The 27,946-nt window shown below is 53.2% G+C and overlaps 1 protein-coding gene across 2 annotated transcripts; it reads right to left on the reverse strand.

Moving 5' to 3' along the window:
* Window positions 1-381: 381 nt before the first annotated feature.
* On the reverse strand, window positions 382-27,946 carry DRP2 (dystrophin related protein 2). Of its 2 annotated transcripts, XM_029959152.1 has the most exons (23): window positions 20,153-20,260; window positions 16,095-16,228; window positions 15,131-15,287; window positions 14,114-14,234; window positions 13,362-13,630; window positions 12,721-12,867; window positions 12,105-12,183; window positions 10,886-10,946; window positions 10,440-10,501; window positions 10,096-10,170; window positions 7,958-8,159; window positions 7,656-7,741; window positions 6,790-6,947; window positions 6,482-6,648; window positions 6,052-6,163; window positions 5,536-5,672; window positions 5,207-5,272; window positions 4,932-4,997; window positions 4,492-4,635; window positions 3,637-3,874; window positions 3,381-3,501; window positions 3,148-3,234; window positions 382-2,364 (listed from the first exon to the last, which is right to left on the reverse strand). In XM_029959152.1, exons 1-23 carry the CDS (start codon window positions 20,258-20,260, stop codon window positions 2,345-2,347), a joined length of 2,817 nt encoding a protein of 938 aa, XP_029815012.1. In that variant the 3' UTR covers window positions 382-2,344. The 2 variants fall into 2 exon arrangements, with proteins under 2 accessions (XP_029815012.1, XP_029815013.1); XM_029959153.1 differs by lacking the exons at window positions 382-2,364; window positions 3,148-3,234; window positions 3,381-3,501; ... (2 more) ...; window positions 4,932-4,997; window positions 5,207-5,272 and adding an exon at window positions 27,441-27,946 and having other exon boundaries at window positions 5,532-5,672; window positions 20,153-20,306.

Consider the following 27,946-nt stretch of genomic DNA (forward strand, 5'->3'; position numbering starts at 1 on the left):
AGAGGACTGCCTTGCCTGCCCAGCATCCCACTGCTGTCCCACATCCTTCCCAGGGCTGAAGGGTTTCCTACAGCAAAAGTTCCTGGGTGAGAAAGAGGGACTGTCCCCACACAGGCCCTGTCCCAGCCCCCAGGCTGCCACATGTCTCTGGACAGACCTTGCTGGGAGAGGACCAAGAGGGTGGTTGGGGGACACACCTGTGTCTGGGGAACCTGGAGCCCTACTCTCAGCTTCTTTTCTGCCTCAAGTGGTGTTGACAGCCAGGGTGACAGTGCAGGCTGTGTCCCAGCAGCCCTGCAGGAGCTGTGCCAGGGTGGCACAGCAATGGGAGCTGACTCAGAGGAGATGCATGGATAGAAGAGGCCAGAGCACTCATCCAGGTCTCAGTATAAATACAAATTTATTCTCTTTCCAGAGCAGAGATGGCACAAAGCAGTGAGGACAGCAGCACCACAGTACATGGTTACCAGAGCATTAGCCAGCCTGCTCCCATCCCATATCCCAGCTCCCAGACACAGCCCAAGTGTCCAACCTGATCACCTCTGCTCCCCACACCTGGCACTGGGACATGCAGCTCTGCCCCCTTTTTTCTTCTCCAGCTCCCCCCAGGCTGGATACTTCTCTCCTCATCCTCGGGCCAAACCTCTCTCCTCCCCACACTGCTATTGGGATAACAGAGGGGTCCAGCCAGGTCTCAGGGGCTGGCCTGTGGTCCCTCTCACCATGCTGACACACAGCATGCCCAAAGCCAGCCTAACACCAACACCACTGCTACTGCCCTCCTGCTGCTCACCAAGCTGTGAGAAGGGACAGCGAGGACAGCAACCCACGCCACTGCCAGCAGACACTGTACACAACACGCTGAACACATGGGCATAAAGGCTCACACCACCTCACCCCTGGTGTGGGCACTGTTCTCATCTCTGCCAGCACACTGAAGCCAACTGCACAGCCCTGGGCCTGAGCACACTGCCCTGGTCCCAGCTTCCCTGAAAACAGCTCACCACTGCATCCCATCCCAGCCAGCAACAACAGCCCTGTCTCTGTCCTGGCACCAGAGCACCGGAGCCACCTCAGCCCCCATTCTCAGTCACCCCACAGCACCTGACTCTGCCTCTTTCTCGACATAACACAGCCAGACAGCCAGTCTGAGGGAGCTTTTGGGACCAGGAGCCACCCCCACCCCCGAGCTGCCCTGCCAGCCTGCACAATAGCCCCCCTCCACTGACCCACAGGACTCACCTGCTTCCAACAGGGGCCTTCAGCCCCCCAGCTCAGCTCAAAGGCAGGGACAGCAGCCAGGCAGCTGCTCCCTGGGGGCAGAAAGGAGGTGCCCTACCTGTCCTGCTGTGCACCTGCATCAGACCAACCCCAGGGCTGGAGTATGGTTGGAGAAACCCCTTCCTGCGGGAGCTGAGGCTCCCCAGGGATGGAGCTGGGTCTGTGCAGGACAGGCTCTCTGTGCCACGGCAAAGGCACAGATCCCCAGGAAAGCAGGTGGGATGGAGAGCCTGCTGCAGGTCCAGCCCTCCGAGAGCTCCCCTCGCAGCAGCCCTGCTGCAACACCAGCAACAGGGAAGGTGCTGGTTCCCAGGGGAGCAGAAGTTGGGCTGGTCTGAAAGTGAAGGGCAGCTACATTTCCAGTATTAGAATTTAATGGAGTGAGTCCATGAGAGTGTTTAAGTACAGAATATATAAATAATATATAGAAATATATGCACATTAAACAGTAAGGCTCTGTTATAAAGACCCTCTCAATATAAGGCTACTAGCTGGGCTGAAGCTCTAACATGGACTCATCCCTACTCCATAAACCTCACAGACTCTCTCCAGGTGGTACGTGCCTGGCTGGCTGCAGAGCCTTGGGTGGCAGAGCTTGAACCATAAGGCTGGCAGCTGGATGCTGTTATAAAGAGTTACTTTAAAAACTGGGTGGCTCCAGGAGTGTTTTGGTGCCCATAAACCCAGAGGCTTCTGGGCAAAAATGAAGAGTGGGAGACTGAGTTTCTGCATCCCCCTCAGTGCTGCAGGCAAAGGCAGCAACCCCTGGGTGCCAGGGGAGACAGGCAGTTTTCATGGCTTCAGTTCTTTCTTCCAAACCACTCCACTCAGGCTCGGACACTGTGGCCAAGTGACCAAGCCAGCCTCCTGGGAAGCCCACAGTCCCACTCCTGCATGGCCTATGTTCCCCTGAGATCTTCTGGAGCTGGCAAGCATCCTGCACAACCTGCTCGGAGGGAGTCTGTGCAAGGCCTGCTGCAGCACAGGGAGCATGGCAGGGAGAGGAGGGGGAGGAAAGCAGCCAGGTAGCTGGTTAGGAAAAGCCTCTGGCTCACAGGAGGTGTTAGATAAGGGAGGTCATACCTGAAAGAGAAATAGACAGGTCAGGAAAATAGGACCCAGAGCCACCTGCTTAAAGGAGGCTGCTGCAGAGCCAGCAGGATCCTGCTCGGGGATGGCAGGAAGAGGGCAAGAGTCTGCACGGGCAGACCACCACCTCGTGTTAGTGCTGGCACCAAGCTGTCTCCCCCAGGTGAAAGACCAAGCGCTGCTCCTGCACTGGAGCACAAGAGGGAACGAGCAGAATGACCAACACCCAAACCCACTGGGTGAGTGGAGTGCCTTCCACACACACATCCCCCAGTCTCCATCCCTGCTGGGAACAGCTGTCCATGAGCAGTCAGGAGAGCTTGCATCATCACTTCCATCTCACCAGGTAATTGGGGCCTCAACCTCTCCTGGAGGGGTCTGGGCAGGGAGGAAGCCAGGAGGTGGCTCAAAGTGGTCACTACAGGCTGGATCCTGGCAGGTCTGTCCATCTTCACGGTGGGGAGCCCCGCAGGGTGCAGGGTTTTCAGCAGGGCAGGAGACTGCCTTACACCTCATCTGGGGGCATCTAGTTGGTCCATACTCTTGGCAGCTCTGATGGCCTCTCCTTGCAGGTGTGAAACCTCCTCCTCCTCCTCCTCCTCTCTGCTCCCAGGCCACGCACCAGTCCCAGCAGCGCTGCAGCAGCAGAGCTCTTGGCTGTAAGCACTGGGGGTCATCAGCTGTCGCAGGGAAGCTGGGATCGGGGCAGGGCTCTGTGGGGAAAACCTCATCTGAGGGAGCAGCAAGAAGCGAGAGAGGAGGATTTCACTCAAGTACCTCGAGAGTTGGGGAAGGCGCTCCGCAGCTTCTCCATTATGTCTTCCAGGCACATGCTGACTTCCTGGGTTTTGGCTTCCACCTCATCTGCAGTGGAAAAGAGGGCAGGAGGGTGTAAGCAGGCTCTCTGGACAGCCACCTCACTGCCAGCACTCTGGTAGGGTGCAAGCAGCGTCCCCCAGCATTGGACCAAGGGAACAGGGCCAGGAGCTCAGCCCAAACCCAATCCTCACCTGCAGCTTCGGTGTCAGGGGTGTTGTGCTCTTTCTCCTTTGCCTGGCTGCCCTCAGACTGATGTGGAGACGAAGCCAAGGAGGATGCTGCTGAGCCATTGCCATCTGACTCTGCTGGAGGCTGGAGTGAGAAAGGAGGTTGTTATAGTCCCCTGTCCTTTTCTTCCCCCAATTGTGACCATCCCTTTCTGCCATTGTCACAGCTCTGATATGGCAAAGCCTGCCCCAAGGTCCCAGATCCTTGCTCTGAGCACACCTGCAGCAGCAGCTCCCTCAGCCTGTGCAGCTGGGACTCCAGCTGCTTGTTGTGGTCCTCCAGGATCTGCATGCGGGTCTCCAGGCGGCTCTTGTGCTGCCGGAGGATTCGCGCTTCCGCCAGGAGCTCGTCGTTGTGTGGGTCTTGCACTGATTCAGGGGAGCCTGTAGCCAAGGTTGGAGACTCCACTGCCTCATCATGCTGCCACTTCAAACGCCTCAGCTCTCCCTGGAGGATTCTGTAAGACAATCCCTGTCAGCATCACCACGTTCCTTCCCAGGGAGTGCTGGAAACACCCGGCAGCTGCACACGGGGGATGGCCCACGACTCAGAGACAAACCTTTGCCGCTTGCGAAGCTTGAGGATCAGGATGCTCCTCTGCAGGGCAGCCTGTCTGTGGCTCTGCCCCACTCGGGGAGTTCACAAACACATATGCAAATGCTTCCCAAGAGGTTGAAAACAAGGGCAGGGAAAGCATCATCTCCTCTTGAGCTGATCTGCCCTGCCTAGAACCTCACCTCATGTGGTCCAGAGCAGCAGCACCACCACTGTTCTCAAGGGGCTCAGGGACATGAAATACAGAGTGCCCTGAGCTCAACTCAACCAGTTTGTGGTTCAGGAAGGGAACAGCTTCTGGGGATGTGGGAAGGAACATTTTGGGGAACAGAGTTATTTCCCTTCCTTGTAGTGCACACCCTCACTGAGCGCTCCTATGTGTTAGCCTGGACACCCTCCAAACCAGCCCACTCAACATCTCCAATCCCCACCTACAGATCCAGCAGCTATTCCCTTGCTCCACTCAGCTTCCCCTCCTTAGGCTATAAGCCCCACTTTCAGAGTTGCCTGTGCCTCTACCTGTTTTCATCCTCTAAGTGGGCCAGGATTCGCTCCAGCTCTCCCTTGTCATCCATCTTGAGGCTTCCTGGAACCTGCTGGCTGCCCCCAGGTTCTCTGTCAGTGATGGGGCTGGAATGGCGTAGCAGATACTGGTCCTCATCCCTGTTGCAGCAAGGGGAGAAAGAGCTTAGTGAAGAACATCAGTCTGATGGGATTTGTGTGCCCCCGGGGAAGGACAGCCTGCAGGGAGGTGGTTTCATGTGGGGGAGCTCATTCTGGTTGCTCCAGGCCTAGAGCTCAGAAGTGGCTCAGCATCCCTGGCTAGCTGGGGGTGCCCAAGAGCCTCTCACTCAAAGGGACTGGGAAGGAAAGCATTTCTGTGCCCTGGCTAAGCATGGATGGAACCATAGGAGCTCTGACTCATCAGGAGGTGAGAGGGGAAAGGAGGCAGAACTCACAGGCTGTCATCAGGGGACAGGCTATCATTGAAGAAGGAACAGTTCTGGCTTTCCATCTCTGCAAGCCTAGAGGAAAGAGGAAAAGGTTGAGATATGTCAGGTGCATGGTCTTTACTACCAGGTTTGCCTGGCCCTGCCTGAGGTGCAGCATGCTGGGAAGGGTGGAAGGGGCTGCAAGCAGCAAGAGCTCACCATACATCTGCCCCCAAACCCCTCCACACCCATGGAAGTCATGCTCCATGCCCTGGTGTGACAGCAGTGCCCAGTGGTGGTACCTGCTGGCAAAGTGCTCGATCCGGGAGTGTGTGTCGGCGTGTGGCAGCATCGGGGAGGAGGCTGGTCTGGAAGAGAGGCACACTGGTCAGCAATGCTTTGGAGAGGCTGCCCTGATCTCAACTGGGCTGAGAAGAGCCAGGGACAGGCTGGAGAGGGAGACTGATATCTCTGTTCCTTCAAGAACTAGGTGCTGTATCACCCCCGGAACAAGTGCCCCCTCCAGCCCGCCCATGGGAGCTCTGTCTCGCAGCTGAAATGCTCCTTCCATCCATGGAGCCCACCTGTCAGGCTGGGTCAAAAGACACAGCCCAGGGCACAGCCAACTCACGTCTCAGAGAAATCAGCCTCGAGGACAGACTGGACAGGCAGGTAACCCCTCTGTGGGTGCTTGCTGAAGTACTGCTTGGACCGAAACTTGTTCTTCAGCGTTGTGGCAAAGTCTCTCATGTTCTCACTGGACGTGGTCTGCAGAGACACAAACATTACAAAAGTGCTGCTTAATGAAAAGTGGGGCAGCACAGGTCAGCTCTTACAGTAGAGAAGTCCCCTCAGACTGGGGACAAGCTCCACAGAGGAAGAGGCACTAAGGGCACATGGAAGGAAGATCTGTCAGGCTTACATGGGGTCTGGCACAAGCCAAGCTGGGCACTGGTTGGTGCTGTGCATCCCTCTCACCATGAGCCCCAGAATAACAGGGACACAGGCAACTCTCAGCATGCAGAGGGATAAAAAACTATACAAGGGATTCACTTCTTGTGTTGTACCAGCCTAAACATCACAAGGTTGCTGCTGCCAGTGCAGACCTGCTCTGAGCCAGGACTGCCAGCCCTGCCCAGCTCCATACCGGGGTGTAGTACTCCATGATGGGGTAGTGCAGCTTGTTGCCCTTGCTGGCTCTGCCGGTGAGGAAGCAAGTCTGGCAGATATCCACATTGAACTGCTTCAGGCTCCGATACCTGGAGAGGCCAAGAGGTCATAGGGAGGCAGTGGAAGTCAGTAAAAACAGGCAAGTTTGAAGCCCAAGAAGAGGTCAGCAGGAGGGTACAGAGGTGGCCTGTGTTGCTCTCACATCCCAGTGACCCACAGTGCTGATGGCTGAAGTCCCAGAAAAGCATCCTGCTCTTTCCCCTTAGCTGACCACGGGTCTGCCCTGCCCAAAACACTGCTGGCTGCAGAGCTGTAGGTTCCCCCAACAGCACAGAACAAACTCAGCTCACTCCTGCAGGACACCATGCCCTCCCCTTGGGGGCCCAGGTCCCGTATCACAACCCTACCTGAAGCCCTTGATGGGGCACTGCCGGCAGACAGAGCACTTGGTCTGGTGCTTCACCTGCTCGGCCATGGTGACCCGGTGCAGCACAGCCAGCCACACCATGGACTGCGGCTCCAGGTTGGCCCACTCCAGGAACTGGGACGCCTCGATGGCAGGCTTCCCGTTGCTCTGGGGAAGGCAGAGGAAGGGGCTGCTCAGAGCCAGGACCCAGCCGTGGGGGATGCAGGTCCCTCTGCACCCCTGTGAGCCTGTCCCCAGCACGGTTGCTGCGGAGGGACGGCGTGGCCATGGCTGTGGCCCTGCACTCACGAAGCGGAAGCAGCTGCGGATGCTGGGCTCCACGTTGCTGCCCCCGAACGCTGCCACCTCCCCGAGCTGCCGTGGGACCTGGATGGCCTCGTGGAGCAGGACACCGAGGTGCCGCTGGTCACACAGTCCCCCAGCGTTGGCCACTTGGCTGAAGAGATCTGCGGGCAGGAGAGACACAGCCTGGCTGATATCCAGCTGATCCCACACCCTGGGCAGGAGACAGGTATGGGGAGCAGTGGTGGGTCACACCAGGGGCCCCACTGACCATCTCCAGCAGACAGCTCAAATAAGAGAAAATAACCTTTACCCTTATCCTTCCAGCTCTCAATAACCAGGGGTTTAGCATCTTCTTGGTACAGAGGTTACACACCTCATTTCTTTAACAGCCACAGTAGCCTGTACACTATGAATTGACCCAATCCCTTTATTTAATCCCTTGGTGCTTCCTATGCCACCTCCTCCACAATATTCCATGGCAGAGTACCAGGGCTAAAATGCAGCGAGGAGAGCAGCTCCCTTTGATTCGTCTGAAACCCACTTCCCCAACATGCATCCCCGGGTTTTTCCCCTTCTGGGAAGTATTGGATAACTGTTGCCTGTGTGTCTTTTCTGCTCTGTTCCTTACAGTGCCATGCAAGCAAGAACACTGCAGCACTAGTCAGTTTGCAAAAAAACCTCCTCCTAATTTAGGTGGCGTAGGCCCAGGGAGGGAGGGAGAGGTGGCGATGCAAGCAGCTTAGTCACTGCAGGAAAGATGTTTCTTTTCTCTTCCTGGGCAAAGAAGGTCTTAACCAGAAAACAGAAGCACTCCTGGTTTCCCAGGTTACTCCACACCGTTTTCTGGGGTAGGGAGACAAGAGACTCACACTGAAACTTCTCCTTGACCTCTGTCCCACACAGACACGCAATGCCTGTCTTGAAGGAGAGAGCCCTCATCTTCCCGCTGCGGCCACTGCAAGGAGAGATATTGCACAGGTTTGAAAATGCTTTGGAGGTTGGGTTTGTTTTTTTTTTTTCAGGGGGGTCAGCAAGGCAAGCACACACCAGGCAGCCCCCTCACTAACAGCCAGAGCGTTTTTGGCAGCACTCCCAGCCAGAGGAGCAGCACAGAGGTCTCCTTCCAAGCGTGGCAGCCCCACAGCTCAGGGGGGCCCTGGGGGAGCTGTACCTGTCAAAGACGTTCAGCAGCCAGTTGAGGCTCATGTCCACGCAGAGGGGCACGTTCACCAGGATGCCCCGCTCCTCCTCCAGCCGCTCGTAGAGGGCGGTCAGGCAGTGGATCACCTCCACCACGTCCATCGCCCGGTCGCTGGGCTGCAGGTCGTGCTCGTTGAAGATTTCCAAGGCTGTGGCCAGGGTCACCATGTCCACTGCACAGAAAGCACAGGCAGAGGGAAAGAGGGGAAAACGGGGCAGGTGAGAACCAAGAGGGGAGAGGTGCAGCCCTGCCCTGACCTGGGGCAGTGTGAGTCCCACAGCAGCGGGAAAGATGCTGGCAGGATGGGCACAGCTCCTAGAATTTCTCTTCTGTTTGTAAACCTCTCCCAAAATACTACATCTCCACCTTGAGCCACCATTCTCTGTGACCTTCCTTCCTCATTGATGTGTCCACCCATGGAAGGCTCTGTGCAGAGCCCTGTGCACCCAGAGCCAAGCTCTCAGCACGTGCCATGTCCCTGTGGAGCTGGTGTAGGGAGGTGAGGGGGCACAGAGCTTCACAGACCCTACCAGCAGCTGCCCAGGGGTGGATCAGTCCTGTCTCCAGCTCTGACAGGGTGTAGGAGTTAAGGCACAAACCCAAAACAGGGCTAGGACAGCATGAGCTACCCTGACTGACCTGCTTTCAGATCTCTGTGGCTGCAGGTTGTATGTGCTACTGCGTTTAGCAGCCAGTAATCTTTCTTTCCAGAAAGTCTTTCCATTTCCGAGACCACTTATGATCTCAGAGCCCATTGCCACACTCTGACTTCATTCTGTGGAAAAATCCTCCCTTCTTCTGTCAAAACTGCTAGACTTGCAGTTCTGGGTACCCCCAGTCCACATACCAGTGAGAATTGCTCCTGCTCATCCTCATGTCCACACTGCCCACAACTGCACATGGCTCTGATCTGTCCCCCACTGCCTCTTTCCTACATGGCCACTCCACCAAACTCCTTGCCATGGGGAAGCTGTCTTGACAACTTCCTTGCCCTTTTCTCAGGTGTGTCTTGAATAAGGAGCATTTATTCAAGTCATTTCTGGGCTGGAGAGGAGGAGCCAACACAGCACGTAAGATGCAAAAGATGCACAACCAAAGATGCCCAAGTAGCATGTGGAAGAGCTCTGCTTTGTTCTTTGCCCTTTTTCTGACCACACCCTGTGTTTCTGTAGCTGCTGCTGCATGGACACCTTTACAGGATGGCAAAAGACAACTGCTGCTTTGCTCCATTTGTGCTACACCAGCCCCAAATGTCCCCAGATACGGCACAGCCTGCTCACCACAACGTCAGGAAAATACTCCACAGCCAGGGTTCAACTCCCTTGGGAATCCAACCTCCTCTCACCCTCACTCTTTGCCTTCTTCCAGGCCTTTCCCAAGATGTCAAGGAGCACGGGACCCCACTGTACCTCTTCCCTGTCAGGAACAATTAATTCAGGAAAAACCCCCTCATCTTGCTGCTGGGTAATTTTGACAGAGACTTAGGTGAGAGGCCCTGTCAAAAGCTCTAAGCAGCCAAGGATGCTGCATCTATCAGATTCCCCTCTGCCTGTTTGCCAACTCCCCCGGAAACTCCTCAGCAGTTTCCGAGGAGCACCTCCCTCTGGGAGAGCTGGGCATTGTGTTGAGCTCCTATGGCATTATATTCACCTGGCTATTAATCCCCCAGCTTTTACCAACAGCGTAGACTTCAAGTTTATTGGCTCCCTTCCTCCTCTTCAAGCAGTGAAGCCCTCTCTGCCCCTACCAGTGTGGTTGGTTTCTGCTCTCTGGTACATCCATGACTTCTCTGTGCTCGATCTGAGCTACTTGGTGAGCCCCTGTGTGATCCCACAGCTTTGTAAATCTGAGCTGGACCACTTTGTACTCAAATCCCTTGGACTAACACCTACCTCTGACATATTTCCACCCTAAGCCTGTAAAGAAAGGCACTGACACAGACTGGTGAATTTGCTCGGCTTTCCAGCCATGGGCTGCTCTTCCTGGTTTCTCGACTCAGCTCCCTGCCCCCTGGTGCCTCCTGCCTTTGATGTGCTGATAAAAGCTTGTGTTAGTTTAATGCCTCCACAGGGGGAGAGGCAGCAGGAGGAAACCCTTCCCACACTCACATCGAAGGGCCTTTTGCACCCGCCGTAGTTTCATGGCCGTCCGATACGCCGAGAACTTGATGTTGTTCAAATCCGCTGCAATAACACAGGAAAAGGAGAATGAAACCACGGTGCAACATCCTTATCTCCAGGGCAGGAAGCAGCAGTTACAGTTCCCAGGCACCAGCCCCACCAGCAGAAGCAGACTACGTGCAGGAGGATGAGGAGCAGAGTCTGGCAGGGAGTCACTTTGCTTTTGGGGACCCTGTGCCAGAGGTGGGTGGGCAGCCTGGGGGGATCTCACATGCACCCCATGCTGCAAAAAGGTGGATACTACTTGAGTGGTTGTGTGACAGCCTCCTTACCCAGCGTCTGGTACAACTCTGTCATCTTTGGGTGGTCCCAGCATGTCGTCTGGGCCTGGTGGCTGGAAGAGAAACAGATGGAAATCAAGAGTCAAGCTGGCACTCAAGCAGCTGCCATGAGAGATTATGAAATGACCTGGCTGGTGCTGGGAGTGGAAACTGGGGCTGTTGCACCCCTCTGAGCACATTCCCCAGGACAGCAGCATGGAAGATGCCCACAGAAGGATGCCTTCACTTGCTACCAGCTCCCTCCCTTTCCAGACAGTGTTCCCTCTCATCTGGGAACCTCTGTAAACAGGGAAAGCCAGGCTCTGCCAGGCTGGGGGCAACACATCTCACTGGTTGTCAGTGCTTAAATCATTCTTCTCACTGCGCCCCACCCCTAACTGGTCCCCAATTCCTGTTCCCACCAGACCAGAGAAGGCTGTGACTGGGAGCACACTCACTTGATGTAGTATGGCACTTTGTTGGGGGAAATGGCTCGTTCCCAGGGGACTTGGACAGAGGCTGCAGGGAGAGAGACGTGTCAGATCAACACCAAACACTCCTCCAAGCTGTTTCTGATGTCAGCCCAGTAGGACTGTGCCAACAGGTGGGTGCCTCTGAAGAGGCTCTGCCTTCCCAAATCACCAACTGGGGGTGTTGGTGCAGGCAAGGGGATGCTGCTCATAGGAAACACAAGACTGCTGGTCTTGTTAGAGACATCTTGTCTCTTGAGACAGGGGCTCTCTATCTGGCTGAGCTCATAACTCAGGAACAGACACTTCCTGATGCTTTTGATGATGCCTGAGGCAACACTGTGGACACCAGTGGGCAGAGCTCATAGCAGGTGGGATTTGGGTGCACGCACACAGCACTACTTGTCGTGGCCAGGCTCAGGCACCCAAAGCATCAGCTGTTTCCATTACTCCCACTCTGTGTGTCAGCTGCAGTATCTTGGGAAGATAAGGACACATCCCATAACAGTTATGTCCCATCCTGTGTTTGTTATCTAGAGGATGGAAGCCCTTTTATGGCCCTCGGTTATATTTTCCCTTTTCATAGGCAGTTTATCAATCCCTGCAACTGGAAAAGTCATTCCTTCTTTCAGATAGGAGTATGTGGTCTGCAGAGAAACACAGGCCAACAAATCCCACCGACATCTGGAGACCCTGCAGGGCTCAACCTTTCCAAGGACAGGCTCTGGAGCACAACCTGCTGCCCATCCTTGGCAGGTCTGCCAGCCAGCAGCTCTGCTCTGTAGAAACAGCATCTCTCTGCCTCACCACATGAATGAAAACCACCTTAACACGCACATTTTTAGCCTCCAAATGACTAACACGGGATATGATGACTGCCTTTTTCTGCCATCTGTTGTCTTGGCCACCCAGTCTCTGAGGTTGACACAGCCCCAGTATCACCTGGGAGATGCTGCTGTGAGTGTCACAGCTCTGTGCTCACGTCACACCCTTGATCCCACCGGGTGAGGTAGCACAGTGCTAACATTGGGAGATGCCTCCTGCTTTGGTTCCTGTGTATCAGGCACCGGCCTGGGCCATTTTGCAGCCGTGTATGTGGCCCTGGGCCCAGGAACAGGACTTTGCACCCAGTTCTCCTGTACCACAGCCCACACCACTGTGCAGAGGCAGCCTCAAGGCAGGAAGCCAGGAGGACCCGCTCACGTACAGGACAGGAAGTGCTGGGAGCCTGGTCCGAAGTCCCGGTGGGCATCTTGGAGCTGCTTCAGACGTTCGTTTATGGAGGCCTGGAGAAGTGGACAGAATAATTCAATGGCAATCCATCAGGCAGCTCCTGAAGACCCATTCAGGAAAGCTTATGGGTGGACTCAGACATGCCCCAGCACACAGGTCCTCTTCCTTCCTCTCCTAATTGGGTTTTGCATCCCCCAGTCTGCTGAGCCCTCTACACCTCCTCCCCCAGGGTGAGGCAGCACAGGGTACGTCTTCATGTGCGTGTACACATCACCTGTATCCAGTTTCACAGACATCCAAGCAGCCACAGCTGGTACTGACACTTCCCAACTCCCTCCACCCATCAGACCCTGATTCTCCTCAGCATTTTTTGTTCCTCCCATTGCCTTTTCCTGATCAAGACCTCTACAGATTTACCAGCTACTTTCCTCACACTGAACTGATCTCTCATCCACTAGGAACACCAGCTGTAACATCCCTTCTATGCCAAGCCTTGCTTTATCATCCTTGGAGCTCAGCAGTGGCGACCCTTCCCCACCATCCTCCCGCCCATGGTTTACTTGCAGTGCTTGGTGCTGACTCCTTCCCACCTGCAGCTGTTTCCAGCGCGTGTTGATCTGCTCCAGGGTACGGGAATTCTCCATGCACAGGTGGACATCTGAGATGGCAAGCTGGTGTGCAAGATCATTGACCACTTTCACCCCATCCTTCATAGGGGAGAGCTCCTCTTTGAACAGCTGGAATCCCATGCCCAGGGAAACAGGCACAGAGCAGGGGAAGAAGGAGAAGAAGCAAGTGAGTGGTCACAACTTGGATCTAATTCCTCTGCTACAAGCTCAGGGTGGGCCAGTGGCTGCCAAGCCACTGCTGAGTAACCCTCCCACAGGATACCTTAGCAAGGGAAAAAAACACACAGACCAAAACAACCAGGCTGCAGATTACTCAAATCTCCCGAGAAGTGGGATGGGGACAATGAATCATCTGTGCTGAGCCACTGTACCTGTGTAAGGCCATGACAAGGTACTCAGCACAGCCAGTTGCTCAGGACACTGTGGGCCAAAAATACCCTCGCAAAGTGAGGGGGCTGTGGGAGGGAGGATTTGGCCCCTGAGATCCCAGGTAACGAGGCTGCATTGGACGGAGCAGTCCAGGAGGGCAGCACTGTCCTCCTGGGAAGCAGCATTTCTCACTTCTGGGGCCAAGGCTGGAGCCTTCTCAGAGCCTAAAGTACCTTGGTTGACTGGATGTGCTCTGGCAGGGAGTCAATGAAGAGGTCCCCAATGGGCTCCCAGGTTTCACGCACGCTTTCAGCCTGGTCCAGGGTCGTGCTGAGCTCCTCCATGGCCCCTTTAATCTCGATCAGCTGCTCCAGCGTTCGCTCGATGTGGCGGTGCTGGTCCACACAGCGGGCCGTGAGCTTCTCCCACAGCTCACTGGCCACGTTCGCCTGCTTCCAGACAAAGCGGCTGATGTTCTGGATCCGGTGCCGGGGAGAGACATCTGTGAGGGCAAAGCAGAAGGGGAACAGAGAGCGAAAATGAGACCCCAGCCCAGAGCAGAGCGGGGCAAGAGATGGAGGGAGGACAGGGAAATGGAAGATTAAAAAATCCAGGGAAAACTGGAAAGAGGGAGGGAAAACAAATAATAATAGTATCATCTCTGCACTAGCTCCCCTAGGCATCCAGCCTGCCCACAGACTCGTGCCCACTGCTCCTCACAGGGAGAAGCCCTGCTGCCCTTTAAAACCCTGCCCCAGAGCACATCTGATGCTGTCTAACGAGCTTCTGCCTTCACCAGGGACAGTGACAGTGCCCTGTGCCACTCTGACCTTCAGCCAAAGGACTGGGAGCAGCCTGAGGCACGGTGGTGTGAGGCAGAGCACTGATGTGCCTCCTTGTGCCAACCACCTGCACTCCACTCTTTCCATGCCAGCCTGGGAGGAGCTGTGCTATGAGAGAATGAGGAAGGGGGAGCTCCACAGACCTTTGCTTTCCAAAGTTGGTTCTTCTAATTCCTCAAATGGATGCTGGGAAAGGAAAGCCTGTGCTGACTCCAGGACAGAGTAAATGTATGGTCCCCGAGACTTCACTTCTTCCATGAATGCCTGGAGAGCAGAGCACAGAGATGAGACAGCAGGCTGAGACAGAAAATTGTGCCCTGCTGCCCCCTTGCCAAAAGCAGCAGTTATTTATTCACCCCAGGGCCCAAATCACACTGGAGACACAGAAGTTAACATTATGAGAAGTATTTTTGCTGTTCAGGGAAGGAATGACCCCCTACCAGAAGGTGGCCCCTGCAGAGGTTTGGCCTGCAGCTTTGCTGGAGTGGGGAGGCAGAACAGCCAGCCCAGAAGGGTGTGTTGAGCCAGGGCTGCAAAAGGGGAACTGCTTTATTTATGGTGCTTTCACAGGCACTACTGGAGACACTCCTCACTCACACAGTGAGAGCATGGCCACGCAAACAGTCCTTCCAGCAGCTGTTCAGCAACAGGTCTAGCTGCTGCAGGAGCAAGGAGAGGAACAGCAGGATGCCTCAAAGCAGCACATCTACCAAGGAAGACTTCAGAGGCACACTGGTTTAAGATGTCCTCTCCTCCCCTCCAACTGCAGTTCCCACACCAGTGCTGTCTGCTGGATGGGCTGTTTGAGCACCAGGGAAGTGGCTCCAGCAGGGATGAGGGGTAGCAACAATAAACAGTTCATTTCTGTTTTCAAGGTAAAAACAACTGTAATCCAACAGCCACTGGCAGGGAGAAGAAAATTCTCTGATCAGGGGAGCAGGAAAATCTGATCTGTCTGGGTTTACCCCAGTTTCAGGTATGACGAAAATGTGTTACTGCAGGAATCACTCACGTCCCAACCACCGGGTTGCCCTTAGACCAACCAGCTTTCTCAAGCCCCAGGATCCCAAAAGCAGAGGCCAGTGAGAGGCAATTCCCTCCAGTCACCCTCATCTCATCCCAGCAGAGAACAGTGGCAGGGGAGGTGCAAGGGGATGTACCGCGTGTGTCTCCTTCTCCTGCTGCACCAGGAGGACGTCGCCCCGCAGGGGCAGCTGTGCTGAGAGCTCCTCATCCTTCTGCCCCAGCCAGTCTATGATCTCCTGGAGAGGCACCTGCAGCTTCCCACTGTGGTCAGAAAAGGCCTCCAGCCGAGCCCTGGCAGGAGAGCAAGGACAGTGAGTTGGCAGTCAGACAGACAGGAGAGGAGCAGGTTCCCTGGAGAGGGGAGGCACAGCACCATGGTGGGGTGGGGACCCCCAGGACCCCACCAGTGAGTGTCAGCACACCTTAACACGGGCTGTGCATGACCCTCAGGCAGCATAGATGTTACACTGCCAGGTGGGGTGAAGCATGGAGGCACTGGGGAGAGGAAACCCTGAAGCTGTTCCTCACTCTGGAGTCCAGAGCAGAGGACAGAGTCACTCTGTGTTCGCCTGTGGGTCAGAACTGTGCTCTGGCTTGCACGGGGGGCTTGGGTTGGCATTTACATGTCTGGGCAGCTTCCAGGAGCCTTGGATTAAGGCAGGACACAATTAACACGCCCCAGTTAAGCTCTCTGTCATGCTGGCTGTGGAGCTGCAACCTCTGACAGTCTGGAAGGCATGTTCCCCTCAGTGGAAGTGCAAAGGGCTGTCGGCAAAGGGACAAGCACAGAGTGTGTGGAGGCAAAGCTGTGGGGCAAAAAGAGACCAGCTGCAGAGATGGCAGAGGATAGAGGGAGCAGCAGAAAGCAAGGAGAAGTGAAGGAGGGGAGGGAGGAGAGGACGGGATAGGTGGAAACAGAGGGGATGCTTTTCAGCATAAGGAGAAATATTCAGAAGTCTGTGGACAGGAGGGAGAACTGAGCCAAGGTCACTGTGAATTCATGTGGCTCATCAAGCGAAAAAGTTCCAAAGCCTCCTGACAAGCACAAGCAGCAGGCAAGGCTGGAAGGCCAGGCTTGCTCCAGGCAGGGATTCTTACCGAAGGCTGTGGGATTTTTTTTTTATCTCGTTCCAGCAAAGATTCATCTCCAGAGGGGCCTGGGGCCCGGCAGCACTGCTTGGAGCCCGGGGGGTTACACACGAAGGTCCTGCACCATCCTGCGAGGCTTCAACCTGGGCAGAAACAGAACCATGCTGCATCCAGACATCACTGCCCAGGGCTTTGGGCACCTGCCTGGGGGCACCTACCCCACCCTGTCCTGACCCTGACTCATTTTTCAACTCACAAAGGGGTTGCCCTGCTCCTTGAGTGGTCTCTCAGCAGCTCCCAGGAAGCCCATGGTTGTGCCCGGAGGAAGGATGCAGCGCCAGCTCCAGCAGAACTAAGAGCAAAGGTTGAAGGAAGGGCTTACTGCACATCTCCTGCTCTCCTCAGTTATCCAGCAATGAGCTTAGCTCACTGCTAGCTGTTAAATCGGAACTGGTCCTTACGTGTCACAGTCCCTGCAGGGCTAATGATGATTTTTCCCATGCTATACAGGGCTTCTGTGCTTTGAGAGGAGACTGGTCCTTCTGTTCCTAAGGAGCAAGGGGATCTGCCAACCTCCTTTATGTCATCCCCAATACTGGGAGTTGCCACCTGCTCCTCTACAGAAGCTCAAGGATATTCCCTGCCTGCACAGCAAATCTGGGAAGCCGTTTCTCCTCCACACCTCTCCAGAGGGAGCAGTAGTGGGAAGGGTGTGCCAAAAAGCCATGGAGAAGGTGATAGCAAATCCTAATCCAGCCCCTCGAAGGAAGCACACTTTGCACTGCACCACTCAGCTGGGAAAATGGGCTGCTGATCCCTGGACAACAAATCCTCGGTGGAATCCTCTCCTAAGCCTTGAGTGCTGTGCCCTATCCCTGCTCACAGTGGCAGTGAAGACACAGTTGCACTTGCTGGTGATGATACACACCAGCAGGACTAGAAGCACCTCACATAGGACTCAGTGAGTGAGAGAGGGCTTTCTCCAAAAAAACATCATTCCCTGTGCAAAACACACGGACACATTTCCACAAGTGAGACAACGATGGGTTCTGTCGGAGAAACGGCAGCGTTTCGATCGAATGCTACTCCGATATTGGAGTTCATTTGGGATAATCAGCCCCAGGTGGTTAATCAGCCATAATTAATTGTGTTAGCGCTTTTTAAACAGAGCATACAACAGGAACTCCTTTGCCAGACAAGGGCAGCTGCCTCTGGGGGAAAGCAGCAGCTCTTCCAAGGGGAATGTGTAGCTACTTGTCAGTTGTCCTGTCCAAGGGCTCACAGAGGTGTCGAGAGGAGAGACCCAGCCAAGCCGAGGAAAACAAGGGGCAGAACTAAAATCACCAGACAAGGAATTTGGCTGCACAGCTAAAAATACCCCCTCCACACCAGTTCTCAGAGAGAAATCAAATGATTGCCAGGACTGGTGCTAAGTTTGATTCATCCAAAAACATCTAACAGGCTGTTCTCTGCCTCCCCATCCTGCCACTCTAGGAACACCAAGAAAACAGAGAAAACCATCACCCACAGAGTTCACAGGATTCTTGAGGCCATGAATAATAATCCACTCAAGCTAAAACTGCTGCTTGCACATAGAAAAATCAATACTCTGCATGTGCAGATCCTTACAGCACTGAAGTAGGTCAGTCCCACAGCAGTGCCAGGGAATGCTCCAGCCCTCCCCTCTATCCCAGGAGATACCAAAGGAGGGGAGCAGCTCTACCCAGGTGTGAGGGCAACTGCAACACAGCTGTGCAGATCACACAGTCCTTCCAGCTTTGTTTAAGAAATTAAAAGCCCACCAAGCCTGTGACTCACAGACCAAGCCCAGCAGATAAGCCCATGGCAGTGACAAAGCAGAGTGCAGGTGCTGAACATCTGCTTCCCCAGGACAAAGCCCAGTACAGCACAATACAGTGCTTGCCCTCTGAACATCCCCTAAGCACCCTTTCCCCAGACCCCCAGCAGCAGCAGCAGCCTGGACCCACATTCCCCCTCCACCCCTGAAGAGCTTTATTTTCTGGCGCAGAACACTCACGCAGGCTCTGGCAAGTGCATCTACCTGTGCTCAGCCACAGATCCGCTGCAGGGCCCCCCAGCTTCTCCAAAGGAACCAGCATTGCCCCCCAGCCCTCCGGGTGCCACAGGCAGCACCCAGGAGGGCAGCAGGGAAGCACTGGATGCCCAGCAGAGCAGGATGCCCCGAGCACTGACCCCCCAGGAATGTGCAGGGGGGCGGCAGTGCCTCACAGCCAGCCTCAATCCCAGCTTTGTCCAGTGGCATTCCAGCAGCCACCAACCTGCCTTAACCTCGTGGCTGCCCTTAAAGCACAAAGGGGGTAGAGATCTGCCTGCTATAGGGCAACCCCCCCGTGGGAAATCAGGTGTGTGCAGAGTCACTGGTGCCAGCACCGGGGAACAACCCTCTCTGCAAGGGCATGGGCTGGGATGGGATAACCAGCAGAGACTTTACCCTCAGATGCTGGAGCACACGCAGAGCACACGCAGAGCACACAGGAGTATTTGCCAGGAAAGAGATTTATCCAGGAAATGGTCCCAGCAAGCTTTGGTTATCCAGAAGGTAAACAGTCACGTTCTTGAGACCTAATCCCACAAAACAAAAGATGCCCTCCTTGTCCCCCACATGCTCCAGGACAAAGATGCCCCCCCCATGCCCCAGCACAGTGATGGGTGCCAGCACAGATGTTCCTGCCAGTCTGGACTGGGTGCAAATTGTTTCTTTTTGCCAGAAGGCTCTGGGCTGGCTTCCTATGTCCCCCACAGTCCTGCTGCCCAGAATTGTTTCCATGCTCTCTTCCACCTACAAGGAGGGAAAGAAAAGCTCCCTGTATCTCTCCCTCCCTTCCCCTCCTTCCCTGCCTGCACATCTGACTGCTGCTGTCCCTCTCTCCGGGACCAGCACAGCACCTCCTCTCTCCTCTCACCACCTCTCAGGCGCAAGAGATGCAAGACCAGCTCCCAGGCAGAGGAGGGGGCTTCATTTGCTCTTTATTAACCACTCATGCACTGGCTGGGCAGCAGCACCATAACAGCCACCCTGGAGCCAATAAGCCCTGACTCAGCTACCAAGAGGCTGCCCCACTGCCTCATTCTTGCATCCTGGAGCCTCTCCAGAGACAGCTCTGCCTTCTTCCCTCAGATCCAGGCTCTCTGGGGCAGGATGGGGCCAGGCTGATGGTCATCACAGCTGGGAGGAGCCTCAGCATCAGCCTTTGCTTTCCATGTTTGAAGCACAATGAAACAGGAAAAGGCAAAGCTGGGACCTCATTTGTCCTGGGAAGAACACTGCCAGCACCCAAGGGAAACTTTGGCACTGTCCATCAGTCTCCAGTCAGCTGACAGGTACCCTGGGGCCAACAGCTACAGGTGAAGTGGGAGCCGTGCTCTGGCAGAGCTGAGGCAGCATTTCCCCACTCTAAAGGTGCTAAACCAGCTCATGACAGCTCAGTGCAGAGCACAGGCAGCTCTGCAGACAGTTGCCAGCACACCTTTCTGTTCTTCACTCCTGCCATTTGCCCAGGGATCCCCAGAGACCTTCCTTCCCTCCGGTGAGGAGCCTGGTCTGTCGGCTCAGAGACCCTGGGGAAGGAGGAGGGAAACCAACAGTGGGAACACACTCTCTGTTCCTCAAGATAACTAGACTGGAAAGAGGTCAGACTCCTCCTCTGCCTTACAGCATTCACCAAGGGCTCATTTCCAGCCTCTTCTCTGCAACCAGGAAGGTTAGAAATCTGCATTTTCAGCCAAAGCTGACATTCTTCCAAGTTTCCAGGAAAAAAACCAACCAAATACGTAAGAGCTGTTAACAGCAGCCTCTCGCTCTTTATTTTGGAAGAAGCTTGAAATGCAGCTCTGCAGGTTGTCCCTCTTCCTCTACTTTGGGCAGCACTTCACAGCTGGAAGGCTCAAGGAGAGTTCACGCTCCCGTTAAGTGCAAGCCCCTGGGAGGCTGGGGCTGACAGCTTCCCCTGCCACAGGAACAGAGGCCCTGGTTTGCCCCACAGAAACTTGCAGCCGTGAGAAAGGCTCCCAGAGCCAGCTCTTACCTGAGACAGCGGGGGGGCAGTGCTGCTGTGCTGCGCCTGGCCTGGGACGTGCCACTCAGGACACCGTGGGAGGACATAGAGCCATTCCTGCATCACCAGGGGCTGCATCAGAACTGATGTTCATGGGGGTGGAGGCAACTCTGGGCACGAGCACCTGAAAAGCAGCATTAGAGTCTCTGGGTCAGCTTGCACCTCCTCGTGGAGCTGAGCCCCTTCCCAGCTGCCTGGAGCGCTGCTTTTGCGGCAGCTGGAGACTAAAAGGAAGCAATTTTTTGTTTAATATACTTCTCCTAATGTTGCAATATTATTTCACCTAAATGTCCAACTCTTTTTTTTTTTTTTGCACCTGATTATGCAATTTGCTGTATTGATACTCTGTTAGTAAGCCCCACAGAATATTATGCATTTTTAAAAAGGGTTGGGTTTTTTGAACTACACGAGATGTCTATGGTTTCAGAAAAGATGGAAGAGAGGATCTCACTGTTATTACCTCTCTTCTAGTTTTGGTTGGGTTAGAGTTAATTTTCTCCCTAGTGGGTGGTACAGTGCTATGGTTTTTAATCCCAGACAACAAATTATATTTAGATATAATAGACATATCCCCATAATAGACAATATTTCCAAACATATTATTTTTTTCTTTTATGTTCAGAAGGCAAATTGCCTAGACACTCAGCCTCATGCATCTCATACACACATCTCAGACTATCAGCTACACCTCCTTATGAGATTTTACTCATTACAAGTTCTAAAATTCCCTTTTTTGTTATGTCCGTTTTTTTGAATGGTATGACCTGCAAAGCCAGTTAGCAGTGGCCCCTTGACTATTCTGCAGATTGAAAATACAACCTCTGGTCACAATGCTGCTGGTTTTTGTTGTTTGGACTCTGAATAAAATAAGCTAAAATAGTGATTTATCTCACTGCCAGCATCATCTCAGCTCTACAGAAAGCCATAAGAAATAAAGCTCAGAGAAGGCAGTATTTACCTGAATCTGACATTCCTGCAACTGGAGCACAGTCCCACAACTCTACCTTCGACCAGTGGCAGCACCACGAGAGGAGCTGAGCACCAACATGTTCCCAGCTGGATGGAGACCTCACATACAAAATCTGTGAACACCACACAGGGTGTTCACCCAGCCCAGACTCAGCACATGGTCAGATGAGCAAATCAAGAGTGATCAAAACTGTCTGTGATGGGTCCACAGTGCTGTGCTGCCTCCTGTCCAACCCACTGCCTAACTCAGTGATTGCTTTCCTGCTTCTAGAAGGTAACAATCCCCTGCCCCAGCAGCCAGACCTCATGTCTAAGTGGAGATGAGGTGGCTTCCAGGCACAGACAGAACACTGATGGAAGAAGGCTGTTGGGTCCTTCACACCCAGCTCAGTTGGGCAGCTGAGAATCCTCCTGCTTGGCCCTGCAGGGCAGGAGCAGGCAGCACATCCTGCACTGCCAGCAATCCCATTGGACAGACAGGTGAGGAGAAAGCCCTCCAGCCCTGGCACACACTGCCCATCTCTCACACTTTCACATCCCTCACTCTTCCTGCCTGAGCTTTCACTGCCTCTCTCCCCTCCATTACACACATTAAAAGAACAGATTATCCTGTTATGATTTTTTTTTAATCTCTTAGCAGTTTTTTACAGCCATAATTCTCTCCCTTTCCAGCAGAACAGCTTGTGCTGAGCTCTCCAACATGCCAGCAATCCAAGGTCTTGTCCTCTCTCCCTCCCGCCCATTTGCACCAATAAACGCTACAGGCTGTGCATCACAACACCCTCACCCAGCTCCTTTCTTTGTGCAGGCAGGAGATTATGAGGACACATTAATAATTACAAAACCCAGGGTCTTCAAAGCCCCCCAGCCCCTTGGGGCAAATTCACCTCATTCAACTCCAAGGGTTTAGTGGGTGATTTCTGCCAGCAGGTAACACCACACCCAGTTCCTCCAGTGCTTGTGCTATATGGGCTCTGTTCCTCTAAATGACCTCTGGGTGACAGTCAGCATAGCAGAGACACAATTTTCAAGGCATGAAAAGTTATTTTGCCTCAAAGCCTAACACAGGAATGCCTTTGAGCTCTTCCCCACGACTGGGAAATCCGTGGCTTTTGCCAGTGAGGTTCTGTGTCATCTCATTGCAGGTGCCATCCTGAGGCCTCAGTTCTTCTGTGGCCCATTGCAATGAAGTTGCAGTGATGGTAATGTTTCAGCTGCTCTTTGCCACTCTGCAATAACAAAGAAAAAGCCCAGAGGTGGAGAACCCACAGTAATGTGGAACTAACTGACCTGCACAGCAGCCAGCACAAAGGAGGACACTCAGTGGGAGAGAGAGACAACCAGACAGAGAGGCAAGTCTGCAAGCAAACCAGCAGCTTCATACAACCCCTTGCCAAATTCCCTGCTGTTACAGGAACCAGGAGAGCAGAAATGCTCTTGATCTGCTGGAGAGGGCAAGGAGTGAAACCTTTTCCACTGGTGTGTCCCACCTGATCCTCACTGGAGGATCCTCACCCAAAGGTGGTCAGGTTGGTCCTCAGAAGGATCAGGTGCAGCCTCATTATATGATACTCTTTTGCATCCTCCCACATTAAAAGCACCCAACACTTGCCTCTGCTCTCAGCCCACCTTAAGAAACGAAGGATTAGATGTTTCACAGTGCTGTGTTAGGGCTTCCAAACATTTTAGTAACCAAACCACCACTATTTAGCCTAGCTGAGACCATGATCCTTTAGTTGAAAAATAAGAAAGCCCAAAATCCTGACACTGCATTTCAGCAATTGAATGCTTGGGCACTAGAGTGTATTAAAACCAAAATAATTGCCTTTTTTCTCTTCCTGCAGGAACTGTACCTGTTACAAATTCAGCACTGGAGAGCCTGCCTCACTCCCTGCTTTACAGGCAGTCTGGCAAAGGCAGCTGGAATGGCCAGTTCTGTTTCAGCTCTACCACACAACTCACTGCTCTGAGGGATCTCTGTTCTCCTCGTGCTTTACAGCAACCCTGGCTGGCTGGAGAGGCTGTGTCCCATCTCCTGCAGCATCTCCTCTCCATCCCAGCCCACAGGAAGGTGACAGCCTGCCTCTGGTGCATGTGCTGCAGTATAATTCTGCAATTTTGCTGCATTTGTTTAAAATCCTCCTGACACAAACCCATATCCAAACTCTCCCAAACATCAGGGGAATTCACGCTGCAGCTTAAGGTAACCCCAGGATTAGGAACCTGACACAGAAGGTAGAGTCTAACATCAGATGTTGAATTTCTGGCTCTCTACTACATTTAACAGCAGCAAATACAGCATATAAGTCAAGAGGTCTCTTGATCACCAGGTTTAAGCTTTGAATTGCTAATTTCCTCCAAAACATTCTTTCTGGGTGGAAACTTTCCACTTCAGATCTTGGCCTATAAGGAAAAAAATATGGGAAAATTTTGAGGCAAGGCAGCTCAGCCTTTATCCCATGAGGGGGATGGAAATACAAACATGTTCCCTGCTGCTGGAAATGTTAATGATTTTGTTGTTGTTTAACTTACTGTACAAGAGAAATAATAACATTTCAGCTCAGCATGCTCAGTGTCCTTTAAGGGGGAAGGTGGGAGGCTTGTGGATATTTCAGAGTTCAGCTCCCGTGTGGATGCTAACAAAGGGAGCATTCCCAGGCTGTCAGACAGCAGGACTCCCTGGACTGCCTAATAGCACATCCTGTTTCAGCAAAAGTTGTTTTTCTGCACATGTAAGTAAATAGTTTAAGCCTGAGATCAAGGCCCAGACGACCTACTTCCCAAGGCCCCACTGGTCAGGGTTTGGTGAGAGAGGAGGAAGAGAAATCTTTCTCCCACTGGGACCAACATACAAACAACACAACTTCCTCTTAGAGTGTGGGTCCTTAATTTCCATCTCTTTACAAACCAGGAACAGATACCCAAACACACTCCCTAAAAAAAAAAAAAAAAAAAAAAAAAAAAAAAATCCCCAAATTCTCCTGGTTCTTACATGCTCCTGTGTACAACAAAAGGGGAAAAAGACTATCAGCTGTCTTTCACATAGCCAGGCATTTTCAACCCCATCATCCAAGGGCTAAAAATCCCAGGTGCCAAAGAACCTGGTCCCCTTTATTAATTAGAATGAAGGGTCCTTGGATTAATCACCTGTCCTTAAGAAGTAACATAAAATCTTTGCTGTGTCTGGTAGCGAGTGGCACAAAAGATGTCTTAATCACTGAGGGTGGGTGAAGTGGGGACTGTCCCATCTAATGAGCTGCTTCCCTAAATGACCACTTAGCCTTTTAACTCATAGGCAAAATGAGTTATTTTAATTCAAGGGATAAGCAGGTGCCACACGTCTTAATAAAGAAGCAGCATCTCTTCTGCTGGCTCAGTCACTCTCCATCTTCCCAAGCAACAGAACATGCACGTTCACACAAAATCTCAAGCTGAAAAATTTCACCAGTTCATTTTGCACTGGGAAACTGTGATGATGATGTCTCCACCTAACCAGGTGAGTGTGGGTGTGTGCCTACAACACAGCCATGCAGAACCGACTACCCCTCTCTCTGCTTAAAAATATCTTACGGGAATTTATTTAGGAAGACTGAAATCTGAATTTCTTTCACACATCATTTCAGAGTCCCAGCTGGGTTTTAAGTTGCTCTCTCCAAAGCTCACTTTTCCTAGAAATTCTTCCCATCTCTTCTCCTCCTTTGATTAAAGGATAATGACTCGAGCACCCAGAGGACCCAGCTCTGAGCCAACAGCCCTGTTGTACTGGTGAAAAAAATTGTCACTGACCTGACAGACAAAGGGAGCAGGAAAAGGGGAAGGAGCAACCTCACAAAAGGGATGGGGAGGGGGCAAGAATTTGCCTAATGATTGAAAGAAGGTTGCACCAGCCATAAAAATTGAAAACACTTCTTCAGAAACTTGGCTCCTGTAGCCCTGAAACCTGCCAACTTACACCCACTAAAAATCTCAAGTCTTGTCTTTCTCCTCTAAGCGCCTGAACTTTCCCTTCCCTGCTGTTGGAGGCAGGAACCAAGACTTGCTGCACTGTGAAAAGCACAGCCCCCATTGCCACACTGTGTCACTGATCAACAACAGTGGGAAGAGCACACTCCCCGCCCGGGGATGGCTCAGGTGATGCTGCACTGGCTTCTGCCTTCCCTGGCACTTTGTTTCTCATTCTCAGTATAAAACCGGCACCAATTTCTCTAAATTGAATATTACACCTTTCCCCCAGGGTTGTCTTTATGATAAACTCCCAGTCGAAGCACCAGGTTCTCTGGCCTTCTGAGGCCATGAATTTTATGAGCAGGTTGTATGCCCCATGAAATCACATTTCCTCTCTCTACTTGAGATGTATCAGTGACCTTATTCTCGTGCTAAGGGAAACAACAGAGGAAAATGGGATGGAACTATTTTGTCTCAATTCTGAAAAGATCAGTTTCACCTTTATACACCTGTGAAAATGAGGGGTTTTAAGACTGAACATTTTCTGGTCAGTATGTCTTGCTTCATGAGACTTAAAATTCCTTTTTTATGCTTTTATTATGGGCATGCAGGCTAAAGTGGAAGCCTTGAATACATTTCTCAAAATGTGATTATATTCAGAAATTCACTGTATGTCCCCAGAACTCAGGGCTTTTGTTTGAACCTGTTCATTTAATCCCTTCCCTATCTCACTTTGTTTAGTTTTGCAAAGAGCCACTCCAGCCTGAGCCCCCATTCACAGTTACAGTCCTGGCCAATTTTAGTGAGCAGCAGAGACAAGGTCCCCCTCTCAGCTTCTTCAGCTGAGAAAGAGGACCTGAACAGAGCATCACATCACAGCACCCACTCCAACACCTTCCCATCCCAGCACTCCAGGCACCCACGTTCCCGGACACAGTGCTGCAAAATGAGATAGTTTGAAATTGCATGGCTACAGTCTAGTCCCTGTCCAGAGTGCCATCTCCAGAGCCCTACCTGGACAACTCCCACAGCAGCAGAGAAGGCAGCTTTCAGCACAGGGGAGGATGTGAGGTGGCACCAGAGCCACGGCAGGCACACGAGCTACACACAAGTGCCAGGAAAACAGGAACCCTCCTGGCACAACTGAACCTGGTAGCTGGGACCTCACACAGCTTCCTCAACAAGGGTACTCTGGTCAGACAGGAAAGGCCATTACAGAGAATAACCAAACAATAACTCTCAGGGGTCCAGACAGGTTGGTGACAGCCGCAGGAAGGAAGGTGAGGAGGACCTTGGATTAGGGCAGAAGGAAAATGGACTGACAAAAATTTGACTTGACTCTTTTTTTCCCCGACACTAAAAACCAAAATCCAAACAAACACTGGTTTCTCCCAGAGTGGCATTTAGAAGTGTGGGAGTAATTGCTCCACACCCCTGTCACTGCACATGGCCAGTCTCAGCGTTGAAGCCCCACAAACACAATGCTGCCAGTTCCACCAGCTGGGATGCTGTGCCAGAGGGAAGACTGAAGGGAACAGGCTGGACTGGGGACCCATAATAATCTGTGGCACTAAGTCTTGACAAACCACAGCCCAGGCTACCCTGTCTGGCATGGAGAGGGAGGCAGAGTGCTGAGCCCTGGGGAGCAAGAAAGGTCCCGAGCTTCCTGCAGGCAGTTCTGCAGTCGGTCAGGGCTGCCTGCATCAAAGGGACAGTCAGTGGTGGCAAGAGAAGACCTTGAGAGGGGAGGAGGAGGAACAACGAGTGAAAGGGAGTGGGGAGAAGCTGGGGGAGGGGAGGGTGGACACATAAAGGAGCAAGGCTGGACTGTGTAAGGTAATGAATGAAAAGGGCAGAGCTGGGACTATAGTCTGATCCTTGCCTACTACTCTAGAAATATTTGGGTCCCTGCCTTGTCCTGCTGTCTAACCCTCCCAAGAAGATGCTGGAAGGCCACCATGCACCCTGCCTAGAGCAGTCCTTCAGCTCAGGCAGAAACACTGCCAGGGTAAATAAGCCTTCAGCGTGCAGAGCACCAAAGCCGGTGAAGCCGGGATGCCGGCTACTATTGTTTGCTCTGGGAATCCGCATCTCTAACTGGTCTCCAGTTTCTCCCTTGTGGAAATGGTCTTGGCCACCTCTCTTGCTCCCACCCTGACACCCTTCTCTTCTTCTCTACAAGTTTCCTCACCCGCACAGGCATGGGCAGTGTTGCTGTGATGGGATCTACACACGCGCACACGCCCAAGGAGCGCATTCCCGAGGTTAACCATCTGTCCATATTTTCCCCCTTTTCCAGCCCAGCCAGGATCTGAGCGCGAAACAAATTTTTGTCATGGCCTACCTTCCGAGTCCACCAGGTCTGAGGCGCAGGGGCAGCGGCCACCAGGCTTCGGGAGCGGGGAGAGGGGCTGTCTGTGTGAATCAGCAGAGGAGCCCCGGTGACAGGGATTCATGCTGGGGCTGAGCACTGCTGCACGCGCCTGCCTCTCCTCCTCCACCGCCCCGGCTGCTGTGTTGCTATGCAATCACATCACCAGGAACAGCATCTCCCCGAGCCTCCGAAGAGATACCCTTGACTCGGCAAAACACGGGAGGAACAAGGACGATCCCACCAAGTGCCCGGCCCTTTGGAGATCTCGGCCAGCAATCGATCCGGAGGGAGGGGAGGGAGAAGAGTGGGGATGGAAAGACAGACACGCACGGGAGGAGGAGACAAAATACACACGGAGAGGGAGAAAGAAAAGGGAGGAGGGGAGATGAGGAGATGTACGAACGCAAAAAGCGCTGTGGTCTGACCTCTGGAGAGCTGACACGGGCTGCCGGGCTCAGACATGCTGCCCACTGCTT

The sequence above is a fragment of the Manacus vitellinus genome, unplaced genomic scaffold (assembly GCF_001715985.3).
Source record: "Manacus vitellinus isolate BGI_N305 unplaced genomic scaffold, ASM171598v3 scaffold_19_pilon, whole genome shotgun sequence".
Classification (NCBI taxonomy): Eukaryota; Metazoa; Chordata; class Aves; order Passeriformes; family Pipridae; genus Manacus; species Manacus vitellinus.

Coding starts and splice junctions, on each gene's coding strand:
- DRP2 (XM_029959152.1), bottom strand. CDS start 20,260: ATGCAGCCCCTGGTGATGCAGGAATGGCTCTATGTCCTCCCACGGTGT. Junction 15,288..16,094: donor AAAAAATCCCACAGCCTTCG/GTAAGAATCCCT, acceptor CTCTCCTGCCAG/GGCTCGGCTGGAGGCCTTTT. Junction 10,171..10,439: donor AGAGTTGTACCAGACGCTGG/GTAAGGAGGCTG, acceptor GTGTTATTGCAG/CGGATTTGAACAACATCAAG.